Source organism: Cyanistes caeruleus, chromosome 5, assembly GCF_971803275.1.
Source record: "Cyanistes caeruleus chromosome 5, bCyaCae1.hap1.1, whole genome shotgun sequence".
NCBI lineage: Eukaryota > Metazoa > Chordata > Aves > Passeriformes > Paridae > Cyanistes > Cyanistes caeruleus.
In genome coordinates, this window is record NC_141705.1 from 35,034,415 (window position 1) to 35,054,880 (window position 20,466).

A 20,466-nucleotide genomic window follows, 5' to 3' on the forward strand; every position below is an offset into this window, starting at 1 on the left:
TCCTGCAAGGAGAGCAGAAGTGATGAGGAGTGAAATTCTGTGTTAGCATTAAATTTGAAGGCAAAGCTCTTGGGAACCGCTTGATGCATGGCTTGGGTCAGGGATAGCCCTTCCTATGGTGGCAAGGAGTGAGATGAAGATCTCCATGGGCACATTTCTGAGACAATAGCTTGGTTGGTGGAACCTCCCAGGGCAAAGTCATCTGCAAGGACACTGTGGTTAGCAAGGCTTCAGTGAAAACATTTTTTTAACTTCATAACGGCTTGTCAAATAAAATTAATTTTAAATTGATATTAGAATAATAGAATCACTGAGTGGCCTGATTTGTAAGGGACCTTAAAGATCATGTTAGCTCCAGGTCCCCTGCCATGTACAGGTACATCTTTCGTTACACCAGGCTGCTCAGAGCTACATCCAGCCTGCCCTTGAACAGTTCCAGGGATCAGACATCCACAGCTTCTCTGAGTGACCTATTCCCATGCCTTATCCTCTTCAGTTCCCCTTGTAGTTCTGCATATGATTGTATGTACAGAAATGAGTTCTGTAAATTTGCCCTGTCCTGAGGTGTTTCTGCTGTATTTGGCACCAGATAAGGGAGTAGATGCAACCTTACATGCCATTTTATACCCTCATAGTTGTTTGTGAGAGGTGGAGCAGTTTTGATTCAGGCGGGATCATTCTAAATTACCTGTTTTACTCATGTAATGTTCAAAATCATTGAACTGAAAGAGTTTATTTTTCGTTAGTAGCGGAGTTGGATAAGAAATTGTAAATTTCAGTTCATATAGTTTTGTATTTCTGCATTGAGACGTGTTTTGCACTCTTACAACCTGGTAGGTTTTGAGTAGAGCAACAGTTTTGTAGAAAACTTTAGAGTCTCCAGCCAGTTGATGCATTTTGTACAAAGTGTACCTCTATATTTCATGTCTCATACTGCCATCTAAGGGCCATCTAGGCTGAGAAGGTGGCTAAAGGTTCTTCAATACTCTTCCTTCTCCATTCTGCCCTTCCCTTTGGGAAGTCAGCAAGTCATCAATGAGAAAGGTGGGCAGGGGATAAACACCAGTCTTTTGCTGCAGTATGTTTCATCTAAGAGAAACAAGAGTCTTCCTGATAAGTGATAAACTGGAATGTAAATCTCAGTCATTTAGAAAATTGTAATTGCGAAGAGTTTGTGTAAAGGCCAGAGAATAAGAAAGCAAGATCACAGGATTTAAGTCTACTCCTGAAACAGAAAGGGAGTGTGAGGTTTAGTTACTTCAAGGTACCAAAGTCCTCGTTTCCTACTGATTTAAGGATTAATGTTTTATAATAGAATTTGCTTATTAAGATTTTGCCTAGAAACATACTAAATAACAAGAATTAGTTTCTTGGTTTGGTGTTTTGTTTGGTTGGGGTTTTTTTAACTGGTTTTGCATTTCTAGCTGTGTTTAGATTTTCTGGGACTAAGGGAAAATGGGAAAAACTGGGTGTTACTTTAGGAGTATATGATATTAAATAACATGCATATTATTTAAATATTTTGGGGTTTAAGCATTCAAAATGTTATCGCAAAAACTTATCTTTCCAGGATAAAAATGCATGGTTTATAATCTTCAAACTGCGTTTGTACAGGCTTAATTCTATAGCTCTTTTCTTACACCGATATTTGTAACTACAAGGGTGATAAAGAAGTGGTGGAGGAAGCAAAACATTTTATTATTTGTCAGTATAGTAATGTTGGCAATGACTGACAGATGCAGTTTTTATAATGAGGATCCCTTTATTTTACAACGTATGAGTTGTTTTTCAGGCTAGTTTCCAGCAAACCTTGTGTACTAGAAAAAGTAATTAATCTTGCACGTTACTTTGACAGGCTCATGGAAGCAAAGACCTGGAAGAGCAGTTGCGGTCTGTGTCCAGTGTGGATGAACTCATGACAGTACTTTACCCAGAATACTGGAAAATGTTCAAATGTCAATTGAGGAGAGGAGGTTGGCAGCACAACAGGGAACACTCCAGCTTTGACACGAGATCAGATGATTCCATTAAATTTGCCGCAGCACACTATAATGCAGAGATCCTGAAAAGTAAGTACAGGACACAATCTGTGTTCCAACGCACCATAAATGAAAATTTGAAGGTTTTTCAGTTGTGTCAAAAGTATTTTAAAAGCTAAGCATTGTCAGTAAACCAACCTCAGCAGTTTGAGAGGATTTGTTGTCTATAATATAAAATCTTTGATAGTCAGCCTTTCATAATGAAACAAATCACTCTACAGACAGATTTTAGGTATGTCCATTGTAAGAAAGTGCTTTCTCAGCTCAGTAGAGAAAGGAAAGTGCTTGTCTTAAAGTATAAGGAATCGTGCTTTGTAGAGGCTGAAACAATTTTGTAGAAAGCAAAGAGGATGCTAATAGTTGGATTCATTGAACTATTTCTTCTCATTTTCTGAAATTGCATCACGGCTGGTAATGCTTTCTTCTCTTATGCATTATGGCTGTGGAGTGCCAAACAATCCACCTGTAACATTTTCATGTCACAGAGGATAGTTGTAATGATGTTGTGCTAAAACAAGTAAAACAGTTTTCAAACCAATGTGTTTGAATACCTTTCAGTGTTTCAGATAGCTTGGATGAAAATATATTAACTTGCAGTTTAAGCAAGTGCTTGTAGGCAGAGAAATGCAGGATTTATAGTAGGTGTATTTTTTGACATAATATTGGAAATCATATACCTTAATGGAGAGTTTAAAATACACATAAGGCAAAATTTCCATTTTTGTTGAATAGCTTATCAAAATCTAGTGCCAAAAAGGAATAAAGGGGCACGTACAGCTGCAAGTCTCAGGGCTGTTTAGTGTAAGATTATATTTAGAAAAATTCTGTATAACATCAGTCTTTGTCCAAATTTGTGTGGATAATTGGGCACAAAAATCATCCGTCAGATTAAATCACATGCTGCACATAATTGCTAAAGAGTAAGCTTTTGCTTTAAATTATACCCTTCTAGTTAACAAACTAAACATGTATTTAAATTAATTTAAATTATATACGTTAAATGTATAAAATTTAATATTCTAATATATTATATCCAAATGAAGTGCTGTGTGGGGCTGGTTAAAATTATTTTGCAGAAGTGTGTAGTACTAAAGTTCAGACTTTACTGAAGATGAGGCTTGACCCAGGTGAAGAAAGGACATGTAGAGCTTTAGCTGCTGGCCAGCAGTTTGAGGGAGGTGACTGGGTCCCTCCCTTTGCCCTAATGAGACCCCATCTGCAGTACTGTGTCCACAGTGTCCAGCTCAGGGGCCCCCAACACCAGAAGGATGTGGAATTGTTGGAGCAGGTCCAGAAGAGAGCTGTGAGGATGTTCTGAGGGCCAGAGCACTTCTCCTGTGAAGATGGGCTGAGGGAGCTGGGCCTGCTCAGCCTGGAGAAGAGTCCCAGGAGTTCTTATAGCAGCCTTCCAGAACCTAAAGAAAGTCTGTAAGAAAGATGAGGAGAGATGTTTTAGCAGGTCCTGTTGTTTTAGGACAAGGGTAATAATTTTAAACTAAAGAAAGTAGATTTATACTTGATAAAGGGGAGAAACTTTATGATAAGGCTGGTGATTTACTGCGACAGGTTGCCCAGTGAGGTGGTAGATGCTGCATCCCTTGAAGCATTCAAGATCATTCAGGTTTGGATGGGGCTCTGAGTAACCTGATCTGCTTGAAGATGTCCTTGCTCATTACAAGGGGGTTGGACTAGGTGAACTCTAAAGGTCCTTCCCAACACAAGCCAGGCTATGATTCTGTGGTTTAAGGTCTCCCCTGCCTGGTAGGTTCCCTTTAAGCTCCACTGTGACTTTTCATCTGCTCCATGATGATATATCATGCCCCTGTGAAGAAGAAAAATCAGCGAGAAGGTAACATAGAGAGATGTGTGTTTCACTGACTAAAGGGTGTGACTCTAGTAACTCATATTCTGGTTTTGAAGTTTAAAAAGGAATCCTAATTTACTGCAGGATAGTTTTGACTTTAAACAGTTACTTTATAACATATGAAATTCCCTGTAACTTGGCAGGTATTGATACTGAATGGAGAAAAACTCAGTGCATGCCACGTGAAGTGTGTGTGGATGTGGGAAAAGAGTTTGGAGCAACTACAAACACCTTCTTTAAACCCCCATGTGTATCCATCTACAGATGTGGAGGTTGCTGCAATAGTGAAGGACTTCAGTGTATGAATATCAGCACAAATTACATCAGCAAGACAGTAAGTTCTCACTCTTTTATTACCGTTCATGTACTCCTTGCAAATGCATTTATGGTCATGCATATTTTAAGCCTTCTCATTTCTACTATGACAAAGGAAATAGTTGATTCCAAAATATACAGGAAAAACAGCTGAAGACACTACTGCCTGGAAAAAATGTGTTTAATGTTCTTTTCCCCAAAATATTTTTATTTTTCAGGGGACAAAATAAATTATCATGTCCCATTCTTCCATTCTTAATTTTGAGATTATCCATGAAACTTAATTCTCTCTCTCTGTCTTTTTTTTTCTTTTTTTTTTTTTCCTTCTGCCTTATAGCTGTAATGGGGCATGCACTCAGTGGAGAACTAGCCTGTAATTTTATTAGCATAGACTGCTACAAGACATGTGCAGACAGGATACATTTTTCAAATAAAGCCTTTTAGGAAGGGTGTTATATCATATTAAGGCGTATTAGTATTATACACCTATTTGTTTTGTTGTAATGCATCTTCTTACAGGTGTATGTGCAGGTTGCGTTCTTAAGTTCAGGGTTAGTGATCAGGTAGGAATGTGCAGAAATCATGCACTGAGACTGTGAGCTGACTTTAAAGCAACACATACTACATTATTCTAAGTAGATACAGGAATTATCACAATTATCTTTCAATATTTCCCTCAAAAATCATGTAAAAATAGTCATACTTAAAACCATTTCCTAGGGTATTTTCCTGTTATTATAGTAGTTGGTAGGGATTTTGTTGGTTGTGGGCTTTTTCACTTTTTAGTGTAAATCTTGCTTTCTTTTTCAAGAGGATTCATATAGCAGAAGATGCAGTATGTATTTATAATGAAGACCAAAAACTGTATAGCCAGTTATAAAACTGAAGCCCTTAGAAATGTCACTCCCTTACCATAAAACCTCTTAGTGGTGTGGTATGGTATGCTCTGAGATTTTCAGGGTGAATTAAGAAAAGGGAATCTAAAGAAAACAGCAAAAACCCGCTAATTTTGTAGAGTGTATTTTCTGCCATTATTCTCACCAAATCTGTCTGTCTGAAATGCTACATCCATCAAGGAATTTTCAGTCCTAAATTTAGCTTGCTGGGAGACAGCCATGCAGCACAGGAGTAATGTAATTCAAATAGCTTAGATGAGGACAACTACTACTTTGACTTTGTTCAAGCCTTACTGTTTTTCTCATTATTAGGAGAAACCACTGTCTCAATTCCACTTGCTTGAAAGGTGCAAATATATTTTTCATTTTAAAACCCAAGAAATGGGACTATTTTTTTTTTCCACATATCTGTAAAGTTTAGTTTGCCAAAACAAATAATTCTCATCACAGAGAGAGCCATTCTACGTAACACAGATTTCCTAGTTTTTGAGCACTATGTCAGTTTGGGCTAAATCATGTCTTTCTCTTCATCTTACTGTTCACATCTATCAAGTGAAGTAACTTTTTACCCAGTAGAACAAGTTTAGCAATGAGTTTCCTTTTGAAATTCTTGATGTTATTGGTGATGATATGACAGGAGTAGTTAAAGATTTGAGAGACTCTGAAAAGGAAAATCTTAAAGGTCTTATTAGAAAGAATAGGCAATAAGAATGTTTTGTTTTCTTATTCTGTAAAAGGAAGCAATTGTATCTATGAGTTTTTTGTCTTGCATCCGATTTCCAGTTTTATCTGGTCTTTGACAGAATGCAGTTTTAAAAAGCCCTTATTAAAGGAACAGACCTATATCTATATCTGTCACCATCTCAGATTTTTTAAAATTATGTGACCACAGTTTACTCCATCTCATATGAGAGTTAGGAAGGAAAAAATATTGGATTCAAGGCCTTCTGTGGAATTAAGGTACCCTACACATCTATTTTCACCACAGTTTCTCTTCCTGAAAAATGATAACAAAGAGTTTTCTCATAATTCAACAATTTTTGGCTTTATTTTTTGTGCATAAACTCTGTAAGATAACTTCATACAGTTCACCCTACAGAAAAAGTGCTTAATGGGAAATTGATTTTTCAGCTGGAGTTCTTACTGTGAGGGCAAGCTCTAACATTGGTTCCAGACATTAAAATATAAAGCAAGATTATATCAGCTTTCATCAAAATTAATTAAAAATAAAAAACTAAGAAACAGAAATTATTTTTATAGAGGGCAGATAATTGATTTCCAGGAGAATGGACCAGGTCAGATGTTCCCAGATTGCTTTGTGGAACACAGTGGTAGTCCAGAGCAGGGTCAGTTGTTTTCTAGTTCAGGCCACGTTCCTCCTTTCTATCTACTTTATTGGGAGAAAAGTACAAAAGTATTCTGCTTTGTTTTTAATACAGTTTTTCCCCAAACCTTTTTTTGTAGTTGCTAAGGGGTGTTTATACAACCAGAATTGAGATATGAGACAACTTCTTAAGATACAGTACAAGATCTATGACAGTATTTGAAGACTCTCTAGGCTAATTCGCGAACTGCGGTAGATCCTCTCCTGACTGCAGTAGCCCAGTTTATAAGCGGTGGCTTTTCTAGTAAGGATATGTGGGAAATGTGACTGGTTGGGTTTTCATTTTGTGGTGTGGTTGTTTGGGTTTTTTCTCTAATTTGTTATCAAACAGCTGCTCTCTGTTTCCAGGGCACAAATAATTCAACAGTGCTAACAAAGATTGTGGAGCTACGTGGTGCAGCCACAGCCTGTCCCTCAGCAGCACTTTTTTATGCCCTACCCATAGGTACTTGCTAATAGGTTGAAGGGAAGCAGAGGGCAGATGTCAAAGAGCTGTTTCATCCCATTCTCCTTCTTGGCTGTCAGGAGGGACAATTTTTTGGGCTTCTTTATGATCACTTCGTGTAAAGGTCCTAAATCATCTTGTTTCACGGTTACAGTTATAGTCCCTCAAGGGAAAGCATCTATCCAAGCAGATCAAAATTAGATTTAGAGGAGATTTTCTCACAGGAAACAAGTTAATAGCTTGAAATTTTTTGCCCATTTTGGGATCTATGTGGTGATTTTTTTCACAATTCAGAGATACACCACAAGAATATTCCATTGTTTTCAACATTACCATTTCTACTTTTTCCTGTGCACTTTTCTGTTAATTGCAGTGATATAGTACATACTTTTAATAGTGGGAGATATATAAGTTCCAAATGTTTTTCGTTAATATTTCTGGGAAAAGAAAGGGATTAAAATAGAAAAAGATAGAATAAGGAACCCAAGCATATTAAATAAATATGGATTTATTGTATTAAGTATCTATTGTTTCATCCCACATAAACCTTGAAATAGTTTTACAAGAAAGTTCAACAGTAAAATAATGATAACGTGTTGTTTCTCAAATAGTTTATTTTTATTCTTTTCAATACAGAGATGTTTAGTTTTGAAATCAGTCTTATGTCCTTAGTTTAAAAAACTCTTTAGACACATTGTACTGTGTTACACTGGTTATATTTGGCTGGCCTTACTGACACTTCGGAAAGTACAAAAATCACAAGTGATGGGAACTTAGACTCAATCAATTTAAGAGAAACTTGCCAAAATAAACCACAAACCATAAGAAGAATACGGGGTAATTAATGTAAATTTTGGGGAAAAAAACCATACATAAATCCTGTATTTGAAAAGTGTCTAGAATGGTGGCCTTCCCACATAATAATAGTTTTGATATATTTCAGAAGGCAGTAAGCATAATAATAATTTTATGTGCACTGATACAATGGTTATTGTCACATACGATGGCAGCGCTGAATAAATTAATTTAGCCACTGAAGCAAAGAAATACTTTGTATAAAAAGCCTCAGTTTTTCTGGTAAGTATGCTATGAAATCTAGTGTAAAGAAGAAGCCTTCAAAGCCATGGATCAAAATTTTGGGGCTTTTAGTAACCTGGTCTAATGAAAGGTGTCTCTACCCATGGCAGAAGGGCTCTAATTCATTGATCTCTAAGGTCCTTTCCAAACCATTCTGTGATTCTAAGGATCAGTGAGAAGGAATACATGGAAAATTGGCTTTTTCAGGAGTTCTGATAACACTTTTTGTCAACACATTCAGAGATTTCCATCTTCTGTTAGATTTTTTACATCTACTACATTGGTGGAAAAAAGATAAAGGACAGCATGGACAAGTTGAGTCTATTTTTTTCTTAGATTTGCCTCTGACTGGAGAAATACCCCTAAATTGCTGTTTTATTTATTATAACTACTAACATTTTTCAGAGCAATAGAAACTCTCCACTTTTTGAAGACTTCTCTAATCCCTACTGCTATCAGATCTTGCGTTCCTCTGGGGACTGAAGCTCATTCGTTGTAGTCTTTGGTACTGAATATCTGTCTTTAGGCATTGGTACCTAAAGGAAATAGCTTTTCCCTTTAGAGTGAGTTAATCTGGTTTTTATTATAATTTAAAGTTGGAAAGGAAGAGAAGATTTGGGCTTCTAAGAATGCAGTAAATCCAGTCTTTTAGAGAATGAGGGATCAAACAGAAATATAAGCTATTTGGTCTCCAAGAAGAATTACCATTTGGGCCATGTGGGTGCCAGCAATAGTAGCCACAGCAAACAACGGTGCCAGAAAAAGAATTGAAAACCAGCCTCATACATAGATGTTAGGAGGCATTTTTAATAGAAATATCCTTTCTAGGTATTGATATTTGACTGTTAAATGTTGCCAGACATGCCCTGTAGTGACAGCAGATGTTGAGCTTATTGTTCTGGTGGATGAGGAAGGTGAGCAAAAATTAAATTGTACGTGTTATCAAAAGCATAAAGTATTGCTTATGGTCAGATTTTACATAGCCTGAAATGTTTTACTTAGATGAAGATTCAAATATAACTTATGCATGTTGAGAGTTTATTCACTTAAATAGTTTCACTGAATAAACAGTAGCAACTCTTGGGTGATACAAAATACATTACTATTAAGAGAATTTATTTGAACAAGCTGAAGGTAATTTGAGGAGGTCAAGGAAGGCTGGTCTACCTTTATATTGTTTAACTAGACCTTTTTCTCACTGCACCACTGAAGTGTTGATGGGAATAGTTGATAGCGATGTTCATCTCCAAACTGATACCATTTACAGCTTTAATGGAAGGATAAATGTAAATTAAGATTAATTCACGTTCACCATCATTTCCATTACCATGATTGATACATCTCAGCTGTTTGTGTGAAATTTCTATCAGCGATCTCCTGAAGCTGAATAGGACAGTTGGGCAGGGACCTACCTCTGTTAGGTGCTTTGGAAATGTAGCAGCTGTCCTATGCTGCCATCCCCAGTGCTCTGCAGTCTGCTATGCTTTGCACCATGACAAATTGATCTACTGCAAGAATACAGGAAGAACATGCACTTGCTTTCCAGCTGCAGTTAGGTCCTTTCAGACTCACACATATTTCATTTTCTAAGATTTAGCAGTTCTCTCTTTAACAGGTTTTTATTTCAGCTTCAGAAAAGCAAGTTCATAACTGTCATGAGAGAGCAGAAAAAACAAGGTTCTCTGTACGTGTGCATTATTGTAATTAAGTTCATGCTCTTTTTTTCTGTCCATCAATTCATACATATCTTCTACGAGTCAGCTTTCTAAGCAGGTAAACACATCCCATAATGCTGTATTTTATATTTTGAAGCATTTAAAATTACCGGTTCTGATTACATTTGCATGCTGCCTATATGACATACTCTTAAGTTTACAGATTTTTAAAGAGCATTGCAAACACATCTCACCTAAAAATTAGTATTTTTATACAGTCTTACTGTCTGGAACAGGAATAAGAATGAATGACCATTTTTAAAGGTATTAAAGTCCCCACAGGATGCAGAAATATTCTTAAATGTATTTGGAAGAGTGACTGAACACCTAAAAGACAACAGTGGACTGTTGCCTTTCTTAAACACTATCAAAAAACAGCCTTTAAGACTTTGACCTAGTGTTTTTGTTGTAACTTTTCAGGAGATTATTGAGACTTGAGTTTTACAGCAAAACCTACTCAATTTGGTAAAGTAGATGTCCTGAACTGAAAACTGAAATTAGTCTGCTTTCCTGTTATCACTTTTCAATTTTACTACAAGGTACCACTGAAGTTGTCCTCTTTCACAAGTTGAACTATAATTCCCTCTAAAATTAAGGTTTTGTTAATTCACATACAGATTATTTTATCAATAGTGGGTATTTCTTAATACTTTGGGAAAAAAAAAATAATAGTTCAAAATATATTCCATCAGGATAGGCATATAACTTGCACAGTTACAAATAATAAAAATTTGAAAAATGCAGTGTGCTGTAGTTCAAATGTTATTCATCCAGAGCTGGTTTGATCAAAGTCCACCATACCGCTGTTTCACATAAGATTTTTGTAATTGTGCAACTGATGTATTAGGTGGTAACTTAATGTCTTATATTATTCTTCAGCTTTTCAAAGCACCTTCCAAATGTTTCATTTTGTATTTTTTTAAAATGCCGCCAATTTGAAGTCAACGCCTCTAGAAAAACGAGTTCTTTGAACATTTTCCTCTTGTATATTAAATGTTGTAGTAACCAAACTGGCATGTAACAGGGTTTAACACTAAAAATGTTAGTTGTCGTACCATAGCGGTTGTATTCATTTTGCACACAGTAATTATTTAGCAGTATAATTGAATGCTGGAACACAACAAAAAGATCTGAACTTTAATTTGTGATAGGTTTTTTGTATGTCCTTCCATTAGTTTTAGCTGGGTCTGTATAAGGAGTGTTTTGCTTTGCCTTTTGTAGCTGTTTGAGATCACAGTGCCTCTGTCTCACGGCCCCAAGCCCGTCACCGTCAGTTTTGCCAATCACACGTCCTGCCGGTGCATGTCCAAGCTGGATGTTTACAGACAAGTCCACTCCATCATCAGACGTTCCTTGCCAACAGCACAAACTCAGTGAGTATGAGGCTTCTCTTTCCTTTCACATTAGGAGCAAGACTATGTAATTCAGATTTAAAACACTGCCATGGAGTTGTCACAGCTAAGATAGGCAAGCTACGCATAGCAGTAGCAGAATGCATTCTGCAAGGGAGCTGCAATTACTTTGCACAAAGAGAATTTTACTAAATTAACATCACCTTTTTTACCCAGTAGATAAACTGGAGCAAGATGATTTAAAACTGGAGCATAGTGTGTGTGGGATTTGCTTGATGAAAGAGCTACAATCCAATTGAGACTTAAAGAAAATACCAGAAAAATCAATTTCTTTTTTAAAAAAAGCTAAAAATATCTTTGTAAATAATTAGGAGACAACATTTCTCTTTCAGTCTGTATTTTCATATTTTAAATGCTTTTTTTAAAAGGCTTGTTTTTTAGGGAATCTTTAACTTACAAATGTTTTTTGACGTCTTCATATGCCAGAGGTGCATGTAAAATAGAATGGAAGGGGAAAATAAAGGGTTAATTGGCATTCCACAGAAGTAGCATATGAATTTTTTTGTGTGTGTGATTTTGAATGAAAAATGTCACAAAACAGTCTGGCATGAGAAATATTTTAAGATTTTGAGTTGGGTTTTTTTTTAAGTTATTTAAACACTTGAAGATCTCCTTCCTTAATTTAGAGGTCTGATTGATGATTTTATGATGTATAAATATTTAGGAGGTCAAAAATACATAATAGACTAACAGTTGCTTTGAGGAAGAATCAATAACTAGAAGCCAAACTGGATTGAATTAACATTTTTAATAAGGTGAATGAGTAGAACAAATTTCTCAGAGGTGTTAAGCATTTTCCTCAGTGGTTTCACTCAGTTTAAGTCTGGATGTTTTCTGATACAGTCCTAAACATAGATTACATTCTATTTTGGTTTAATTTATTTAATTTTTTCATGAAAATATGAATCAGAAACAGTGGCTTGGAAATAAATCCATTAATAATTTGTTTAATTACTTAATAAACAGATTATAAGAAAAATATATAATATATATAGGTCTTCTCTACAGTAACTTTCTGGATTTTAGTTTAGAATCCATGTCTCTGTGCAACAAAACAGGCAGGCTGGTTTGCTTTTTTGTTGTTGCTTGGTTTGATTTCGTTGGTTTTTAAAGCAGAATTCAACATGTCTGTAAATTATCCATACTATTTCTCAGGCGGAATTGGAAGGCAGGCTGAAGGAAATGTGTGCCAAGTGAGGCAGCGAGAGTGAGATCATTAGTGTAATGAAATCAGGAAACACCAGTTTGATAAAATGTGATGTGAAGCAGGGTGATATTAAACCACAGCAGTCTTTACAAGGGGAGAATTTAGTGTGTTGAAGGGGAGTGATCTACTTGAATGATGATTATGGAAGAATGTCCCAGCACCTGCACTTTTGAACGTGTGAGTAATGGTGCTTGGGGGAATGAAAAGTGCATCAAATATATAATATAGGTATTGTCTTGAAAGATTAGTAAGATTATAGAAATACTACAGAAATGATGAATAAATGACACAGCCCGGATGGATGAAGTTAAGCTTGACTTGTTCAAAGATGTAATGTCAGCTGTGGTGATAAAGAAATTGCAAGCAAGGAAGATGAGATAATACACATAAATATTCTATCTCTGATTCACCAGATAGCTCAGTTCAGTCATTCTTTTTTTAAAAGGCAGCAGCTGCTGTTTGGATTTTTTTGCTTTCTTTGGTACCACTACCTTGGCTGCAAACTGAAACAGGAAAAGAGGACTGAAGTGTTAATTTGGTTATTGGCTTTATTTTTAAAGTGAAGAGGCATCACTGCTGAAGACAAATCTTTATGTTCAAGAAGGCTGGCCAGAATGAGTAACTGATGAGAAAATCTCAGCTAATGGCACATAATTTTCACATAAAGACATTAAGTGGATTCTGATAAACTGATTTTATTTTCTAAAGTTTTGCCTACAGCATTAATTCAGAAACTATTATCTGAACTATTGTTAAGACATCTTAAATTTGAAAATATTTTTGTACTACAAAAAACGACATGGAAAATGATGCCTGTTACTACGCAGTATCTGGCATATGAAGATTTTTTATGCTCTACTATATTAGGCTTATGTTCTAGGGTTAGGTCTGTTTCCAAACAACATCAGCAAAGTACAAATATCAGCTTCTAGAAGGTGGAGCTAAAACTTGAAATGTGAGAATGTTTCTTCAACAAATGGTTGAAAATCTCTATAGTGGGAAGCATCTTTAGTAACAGATTTGACAGGAATAAAAATAAAATTATGAATGAGCTGACACTTAGGAATATATTTGCAGTGGAGAGAAGCTAAAGCAATCAACAGCTAAAATAGATTTTTCTTTTTCTCCTTGAGTTCTTATGGTAGTAAATAAACAGCATTTTTTATTTGACAGGTGCCATGTGGCAAACAAGACCTGTCCAAAAAATCATATTTGGAATAATCAAATTTGCAGATGTTTGTCACAGCATGATTTTGGCTTCTCTTCTCACCTTGGAGATTCTGGTAAGCACTTTTCCTTAAATCATCAAATGTCATCCTAAAGACAAGAAGTTGTAGTAATTATTTGTATATTTTTTCTGTATCAATGCAACTACTGGTTGTTGCCTGTCCTTTGACATATGCTTGTTTTTGAAACACCATAAAAGGTGTGGATTTGCTCATTTCTTCACATAAAAATAGGTGACAGAGTAGACACAAAATTCTGGTACTAGTGCAACTTCTCTGCTGCTTTTCTAGACACATCTGAAGGATTCCATATTTGTGGACCAAACAAGGAGCTGGATGAAGAAACCTGTCAATGTGTCTGCAAAGGAGGCGTACGGCCCTCGAGCTGTGGACCTCACAAAGAGTTAGACAGATCATCGTGTCAGTGCATGTGCAAAAACAAACTTATCCCTGCTTCCTGTGGGCCCAACAAGGAATTTGATGAAGAAAAGTGCCAGTGTGTATGTAAAAAGACCTGTCCTAGACATCAGCCGCTAAATCCTGCAAAATGCGTCTGTGAATGTATAGAATCTCCCAATAAATGCTTCTTGAAAGGAAAAAGGTTCCATCACCAGACATGCAGGTAAAACCTCAGTTTTTATTTCTTTCATTGTGTTCAAGGCCTAAAATTTTGGGTTGTGACATCAGCTGTTTTGTTGATTTTCTTGGTAGTCAAGTAAACAGTAAGCCTGGCGTCAGTTCAGTTTCATCTTCTCTGATTTCTATAATCTCTAAGAGAAAGCTACTAGGCATAATAAGCATTCTAAAGCATGTTTAGTTTCTAGTACTCTTATGACTGCTTCCTGGAACTTTTCTTCCTTTTCCTTTTTTTTCCTGATGAAACTGAACTCTAAGTTCAAGCTTGCTATGTCCAATTGTATTTAAAATCACACAACGTTTTTGTCCAAGAACTGAATATTGCAATTCAAGTACCTCAAATATTCAGATAACTCAAATATTCCGAATTAGATTTCAGTTCCGGAGATAACATCTTTCATTTCCACCTCCTAGATTTTGGAATCACCTAACTCCGGGTGATTTTTGTGAAAAGGAGGGATATATAACTATAAAACAGACTGCCTTCATTCACCGTTTAAAATAAAATTTAGTCAGGAAGAAAATTCTGCAATTTCTTTATATAACCCAAGACCTTTACCTTCCATGACTGCTACACCCTTTAGCAGTTTATAAAATGTGAATGACTTTGGTTTATGAGAATCAAACAGTATTATTTTTGCTTTGTATATTATGTGACGAAAGTTTTCCTGTAAAGTTCTCTTGTAAATTCCTTGAACAAATTTCTTAGTTAATTTTTATTTTTTTACATTTCCTACACAAAATGCCATTTGGAGAAGAAAGATCAGTTATTTCTAATATAGGGAAAGTATTTCTATTATATGGATGACAAATAACAATTCAGGCACTGCAAATGGAAAATAGCAAATTGGAACATTTAAAAAACATTCAGAACTGGAGAAATCAAGCACTTAAGAAGCTAAGAAATGTCATATTAAATATCTGATGTTGATTTCAATATCTCTGTTGATTTAAAGACTTATTTGAGGGAGGAAATTAAGTTCAGTCTTTCTCTGTTGTGTTGTGGTCGAATATGATAAAGAGTTTGAATCACTTTCTCACTTCCAAGGACAGTATGGTACAGGATGCTTTTACCCTTTTTCTAAGATGTTTTTTTTCTCTTTGAGTGCAGAAGGAAAGGTTTGTATATGTTGTTACCTTATACCTCTGGAATCAATAGTCCTGTCAAGGAAAATAGCGGTGACAATCTCTACTCCTTAAGAAAAGAGTTAGCATAAGTTTCTCACATTTGGGCTCTGTCCAGCACAAACTGTCTCTAAAAAGGATAAAAATCCTGCAACATCCTTTTTATCTCTGAAAGATCTCTTGCTCATTTAAAACAGCATCAATTGTACTATTTAATTAATATAATAAAAAAATGAACTATATTAATTATACAAATTTATTAAAAATAAATAGAAGTACCACTCTGTTTAGAGTTGTGCTAGATGTGTGAGCCCTAGACATGTGCATAATCCTGTAGTCATGTCCTAGATGGCTCCCTGTCCTACAAGCAGTGCTTGTAGCTTCTTGTTTTGAAGCACTCATCTTTTTATGCACTTACCTAAAATGCCTCTACCTGTAGTGTTACACCCTACTTCAGATGAAAGGAATACAACATCATCTACAAAGCACAGCATGGGAAGGGAAAAAAGGCTCTCAGCATACTGTTTTTTAAGGTGATTATGCTGTTTATCAGCCCACAAAGTAATGTTTCCTCTGTGGAGTTGTTAGACTGCCCACAATGACAATCTGGGCATTCTGCACAGCAAAAAAATCACAATTATTGACCATAAAGAGAAAGTTGCTGCTGCTTTGCTCAGCACTACAAATAGTGACTCAAGATGTATCTTAGCTCCAGCATGCTCAGATTATCCTCATTGAAACAGACCTCTGTCACATGAAACCACTCCGTAAACACCATTCAGACCCAATCTCTTGAAAGACCTGGTCTATTGTTCAGCAGTTTCCTAAGGAAACTACATTTTTGTAGTTACAATGACTTTGCTGCTATTCACCCTGTGCTACCACCTCCAAAATTTATTTTGGTCAGTTTTGGCTGGGCCAGATAACTAGGAACTTCATCTGCTAAGCACTTTAGAGGAGGAGAGGGACTTTCTCGCTCTGTTGAAATGTCCCAAATAAGGATAAGACTAAAGTAACCTGACCTTGACTGCTACTAGACACAAACTCACATGGGAGAGGTGCTGTATAGCACTCCCAGCTGCAAGTTGAAGTTCACAAGGAGGCATGAATCCTATACAAAGTGAGCTGTTCCTGCTTAATCTTTGCATGACTGCTTTTCATTGTGTACAGTCATAGGTGTGTAGACGAATTTGGCTTTGCCTCTTTTTCTTCTTATCTTATTTCATTTTACTGTCATTCATGGCAGAGACAGCAAAAAGGTGAGTTGAGTGTTTCATCCATTGCATCTCTGTGGAGTACATTTTCCCCAGAACAGATCTACTGCTGGTTGCCTATTCGCTCACAATATTAGATCCTTTCACAAACCTTTTTGTTGCCTTTTAGCACTATTTCCAAACTTTTTGGGGAATAGGTCAGTAGAGCTTTGAGAGATTCCCATGAGCTGCTACACCGATTTCAAATATCTGTTAAGTGACACAAAATAATGTTATTCCCTTAGTTACAGAGACCACAGTGGTGAACTAATCTATGAGAAATGACATTGAAAACACTGAGCATGATGTGACTAGTTAATAAATGTCCCATTTGCAGTCTTCCTCATTCCTTATTGCTTTCCTCATTGCCAAATTCATTTGTTGAACTAGACGGTGTGAATTAATGTAACTGTAGTGCACACCTCATATCATAAATTATTGCAGGGCAGTAAATTACTATCCAAAACAAGCACACAACATACTAACTTACTTGCAACAACAGTAAGAGTAGCCACAGACCTGAAACAAGAATTACCCAGGGAAGAGGAGAGTGATATTGCACAATTTAGCCTGCTCTATAGATGTAAGTAAGAGTTATCATAATACATCATAATATTGGTGTTTCACAAACAGGCACACATTATTTAAGTACAACTGTGCTGAAATTCAAGACATATACTTTTGTCTTTTGACTCATTGCCAGTGTCTGAAAAAATCACAGACTTGTACTTTGTCTCCATTATACACCAGAAAGTATTTAGCATTGTTATTGTAAGGTTATTTTGGGTCAAGTTCTTGTTTTAATAGAAAAATTAAATAGGAAAAGGAAGGGTTCAGGGACAACCAGAGATATTATCTTTGTATAAGTTCTATTTTTCAGTCAAGGAATTGGTCAGGAAAACTTCTGCTGCTGCATAGGGAGATGTGATCTGTGGTTCAGTGTTGTATTCCTGTTAAACCTATTTTAATCAGGTAGACACTAATTCTGTTCTTTTTCCATTAAGATTTATCAGAAACATGATAAATAGGCTTTTTCTTCAGAATGCACACAGATGCAATATGAACGTAGATGTATTCCCACTGGCTCAGAGGCTGGCTGTGGGAATTTGCAACCTGAAAGGAAGAGTGTTCTCATTTTCCAGATTAGAGCCACAGTGTAACACATGTAGACAAACCTATTGAAATAATCAGTAAGATGAGAAACATCCTAGGCAGGAGGATGATAGATTTGGTTATCACCTGATTCTGGATTACCACCTCCAATTTGCAGGATGCAGTAGGTTATAAAAAAACAATTTGAATACAGAAATATATCCTATTTTCAAACTAAAGCTTTAAAAAATACTACTCAAGATTAGAATGCAACTGCACCCATCAGTGTGGTAAAAAAGATCCGTATGTATCTGTTGCGATAGAATAATTTTTCTTCAGTATCAATCGTTATTGTTTCACTGTCTTTTGTGAAGAATTGTTCAACGAAAATTGTTGCAAGAACATAAAAAGTTAAAATTCCAATTTGTAGGACTTAAATATTCCATTGAGAAATGGCAATGTGAAGGCACACAGATTTCTGCTCAAGTTAAATATAAATGGTCATGTTATATTAACGCCTGCTTTTCCCCCCCTTTCTTTAGTTGTTACAGACCTCCGTGTACAGTGCGGACGAAACGCTGCGAGGCTGGATTTTACTTTAGTGAAGAAGTGTGCCGCTGTGTACCCACATATTGGAAAAGACCACTTATGAACTAGCAAAGAGAGCACTACTTGCCATGTTGGTGTACATTTTTCCATTAGATCAAAAGAACAGCGGAAACTTTGCTAATATTTGGAATTAAATGTTCACCAGAGACCCTGTGGGGCTTTCAGAGACAGACTTGTGCTTTTCTCAAGACATGGAAAGCAAATGTAGAAGACAACTGGGGTTCACGTTTTGTAAAGAACTCAATAAGGACTTATTTTCTGTCAATGACCAAACAGCCTAGGTTCTCCTTCTTGTGATTTTTTTTTTTTTTAAGAGATAATGACTATATAATTTATTTCCACTAAAACCATCGTGCAGCATTTCTGTTTATAGCAGTAACAATTGTTAAAGCTCACTGTGATCAATATTTTTATATCATGCAAAGTATGTTTAAAATAAAATGGAAATCATATTATATAATGGTGAGAATGTTTAATCATCAGCCAAAAAAGGAACTCAGATTCAGCTCTATTTTCTGGATTCTTAACAGGGGTAGAACAAATAAGGAAAAAGCACTTTTATGAAGGAAGGCTGCAGACATTTTCTTTTACCTGTTGGGCTTGCCATTTGGAGTAGAGTTATACTGAGGGTTTTGTGAGCCAGTGGTATTTCTGTCTCTAGAATGAAAGTAGCAAAGAAAGTACAATTCATAAAAGGAGAACACTGGGGATTCTGTACGTTGCCTAAGTATAAGGACTATGTTTAAAGCACAGCAGCAACTACTCACTTTGCAATATACTCATCTCCAATTTTATATCTTGGTTCCATTCCCAAAAGAAAGTATAAAATTATGTCTGTTCAAGGTTATTGGCATGAAAGTGGAAATACCAACACGGCTTTTTATTTAGTATCACAGGCTACATTATAAATTTTACAGCTAAATCTTTCAAAATGCTTTGCTGAGCTTAACCCTTATGTAGTCAATCAGATCTCTTGATCAATGTAAACAGATGCAAATATATTTTAAAGGGGAAAAAATATACTCCAATGGGGACATGAAAGTATTGATACCAGTCTCTATATTAAAAAAGTCTCTTTCAGAAAATGTGAAATCAGACATCTACAATTTTAAAACAAGGTAAGATTTTTTACTTGCATGGGAAGGTCAATCTATTCAGAATTAAAATAGAAGTTGGAAGGAAGTTCTTTACTTACAGAAACTTTGTTGGGTGCAGAGTGGATCAAGCAAAGCTGCAAAGCAGGAGTTTTGTGACAGGAATGGTCAGATCTGTAAAAGAATTGTCCTGGATCTAAGCAGCTGTTCTTAAAAGAGTTATTAATGAAGTAGTATTACAGCCTAGAGCGTTGGCCAGGAGGTGTTGCTTTTCTAGATTCTTTGTATTTCATAGCTCTTAAAACTGAGTGGAAGTTCCTGTTAGTTACTCAGTCCCCATCATGGGTTGAGGCAGAGGATGAGAGATACTTTGAGACTTCACACTTTCCACTGTCTGCCTGCTATGCTCAGTATTCTTCCTAAGAGGCCTAAGAGCTATTCATTATCCAAACAGGATAATAGGGTGAAGTTTAGGCATGCAAATACTGAACAATGTCTTTATTGCTGTATTGTTTCAGGAATCAAATGCAGGTAGAAATGTGGATGACAATTTAACACTGATGTACAACTTTAGCTGTTATAACAACTCACACTTCCCATCAGTAGGATTAGTAGTCACGCAAATCATCAGTGTCTAAATTGGCAATGTTGACACAATAGCTAGAGGTTAATGATCAAACTTAATTCAGTATTCAAAAAAATCCAATCATCCACTTCTGTAGGTTACCTGCTTGAAGGAAGCCTAAAATACCTAAAAAATAATTAAATAAATTAAATTACTGCTGTGACTCCAATTGGCAAACTAAAACCACTACACTTTATATTATAAAGACTTGAGGAAAAAAAAACAGCACTGTAGGTGAAGATTTTAAATTTCTATCCCAGCCCAATACAGAAGAGAGGCAGTGAAGAGAAACACAAAATCTGGTACCAGGAACAGAGCCTAAGTAAGCAGGTATCTAACTAACAGATCAAAAATGTACTTGTGGTTATAAAGGAGAAGGGCACAGGTGAAGGCAGAACAAAATCTACATTTCATCAAGTAATTCCACATAGATTTTAAAGAGTGCATGTTAA

At 36.0% G+C, this 20,466-nt stretch overlaps 1 protein-coding gene across 10 annotated transcripts in view; it reads left to right on the forward strand.

Moving 5' to 3' along the window:
- Positions 1 to 18,752, forward strand: part of VEGFC (vascular endothelial growth factor C) — a 104,421-nt gene extending 85,669 nt beyond the window's left edge. For all 10 annotated transcript variants that reach the window (XM_086891620.1, XM_023925005.2, XM_086891619.1 and 7 more), the window contains 6 exons: positions 1,856 to 2,069; positions 4,047 to 4,237; positions 10,957 to 11,108; positions 13,528 to 13,637; positions 13,872 to 14,202; positions 18,229 to 18,752. In XM_086891620.1, coding sequence (XP_086747746.1) covers positions 1,916 to 2,069; positions 4,047 to 4,237; positions 10,957 to 11,108; positions 13,528 to 13,637; positions 13,872 to 14,202; positions 18,229 to 18,343 — 1,053 coding nt within the window. In that variant the 5' untranslated portion in view covers positions 1,856 to 1,915 and the 3' untranslated portion in view covers positions 18,344 to 18,752. The remainder of the gene's footprint in view (positions 1 to 1,855; positions 2,070 to 4,046; positions 4,238 to 10,956; positions 11,109 to 13,527; positions 13,638 to 13,871; positions 14,203 to 18,228) is intronic.
- The last annotated feature ends 1,714 nt before the right edge of the window (positions 18,753 to 20,466 follow it).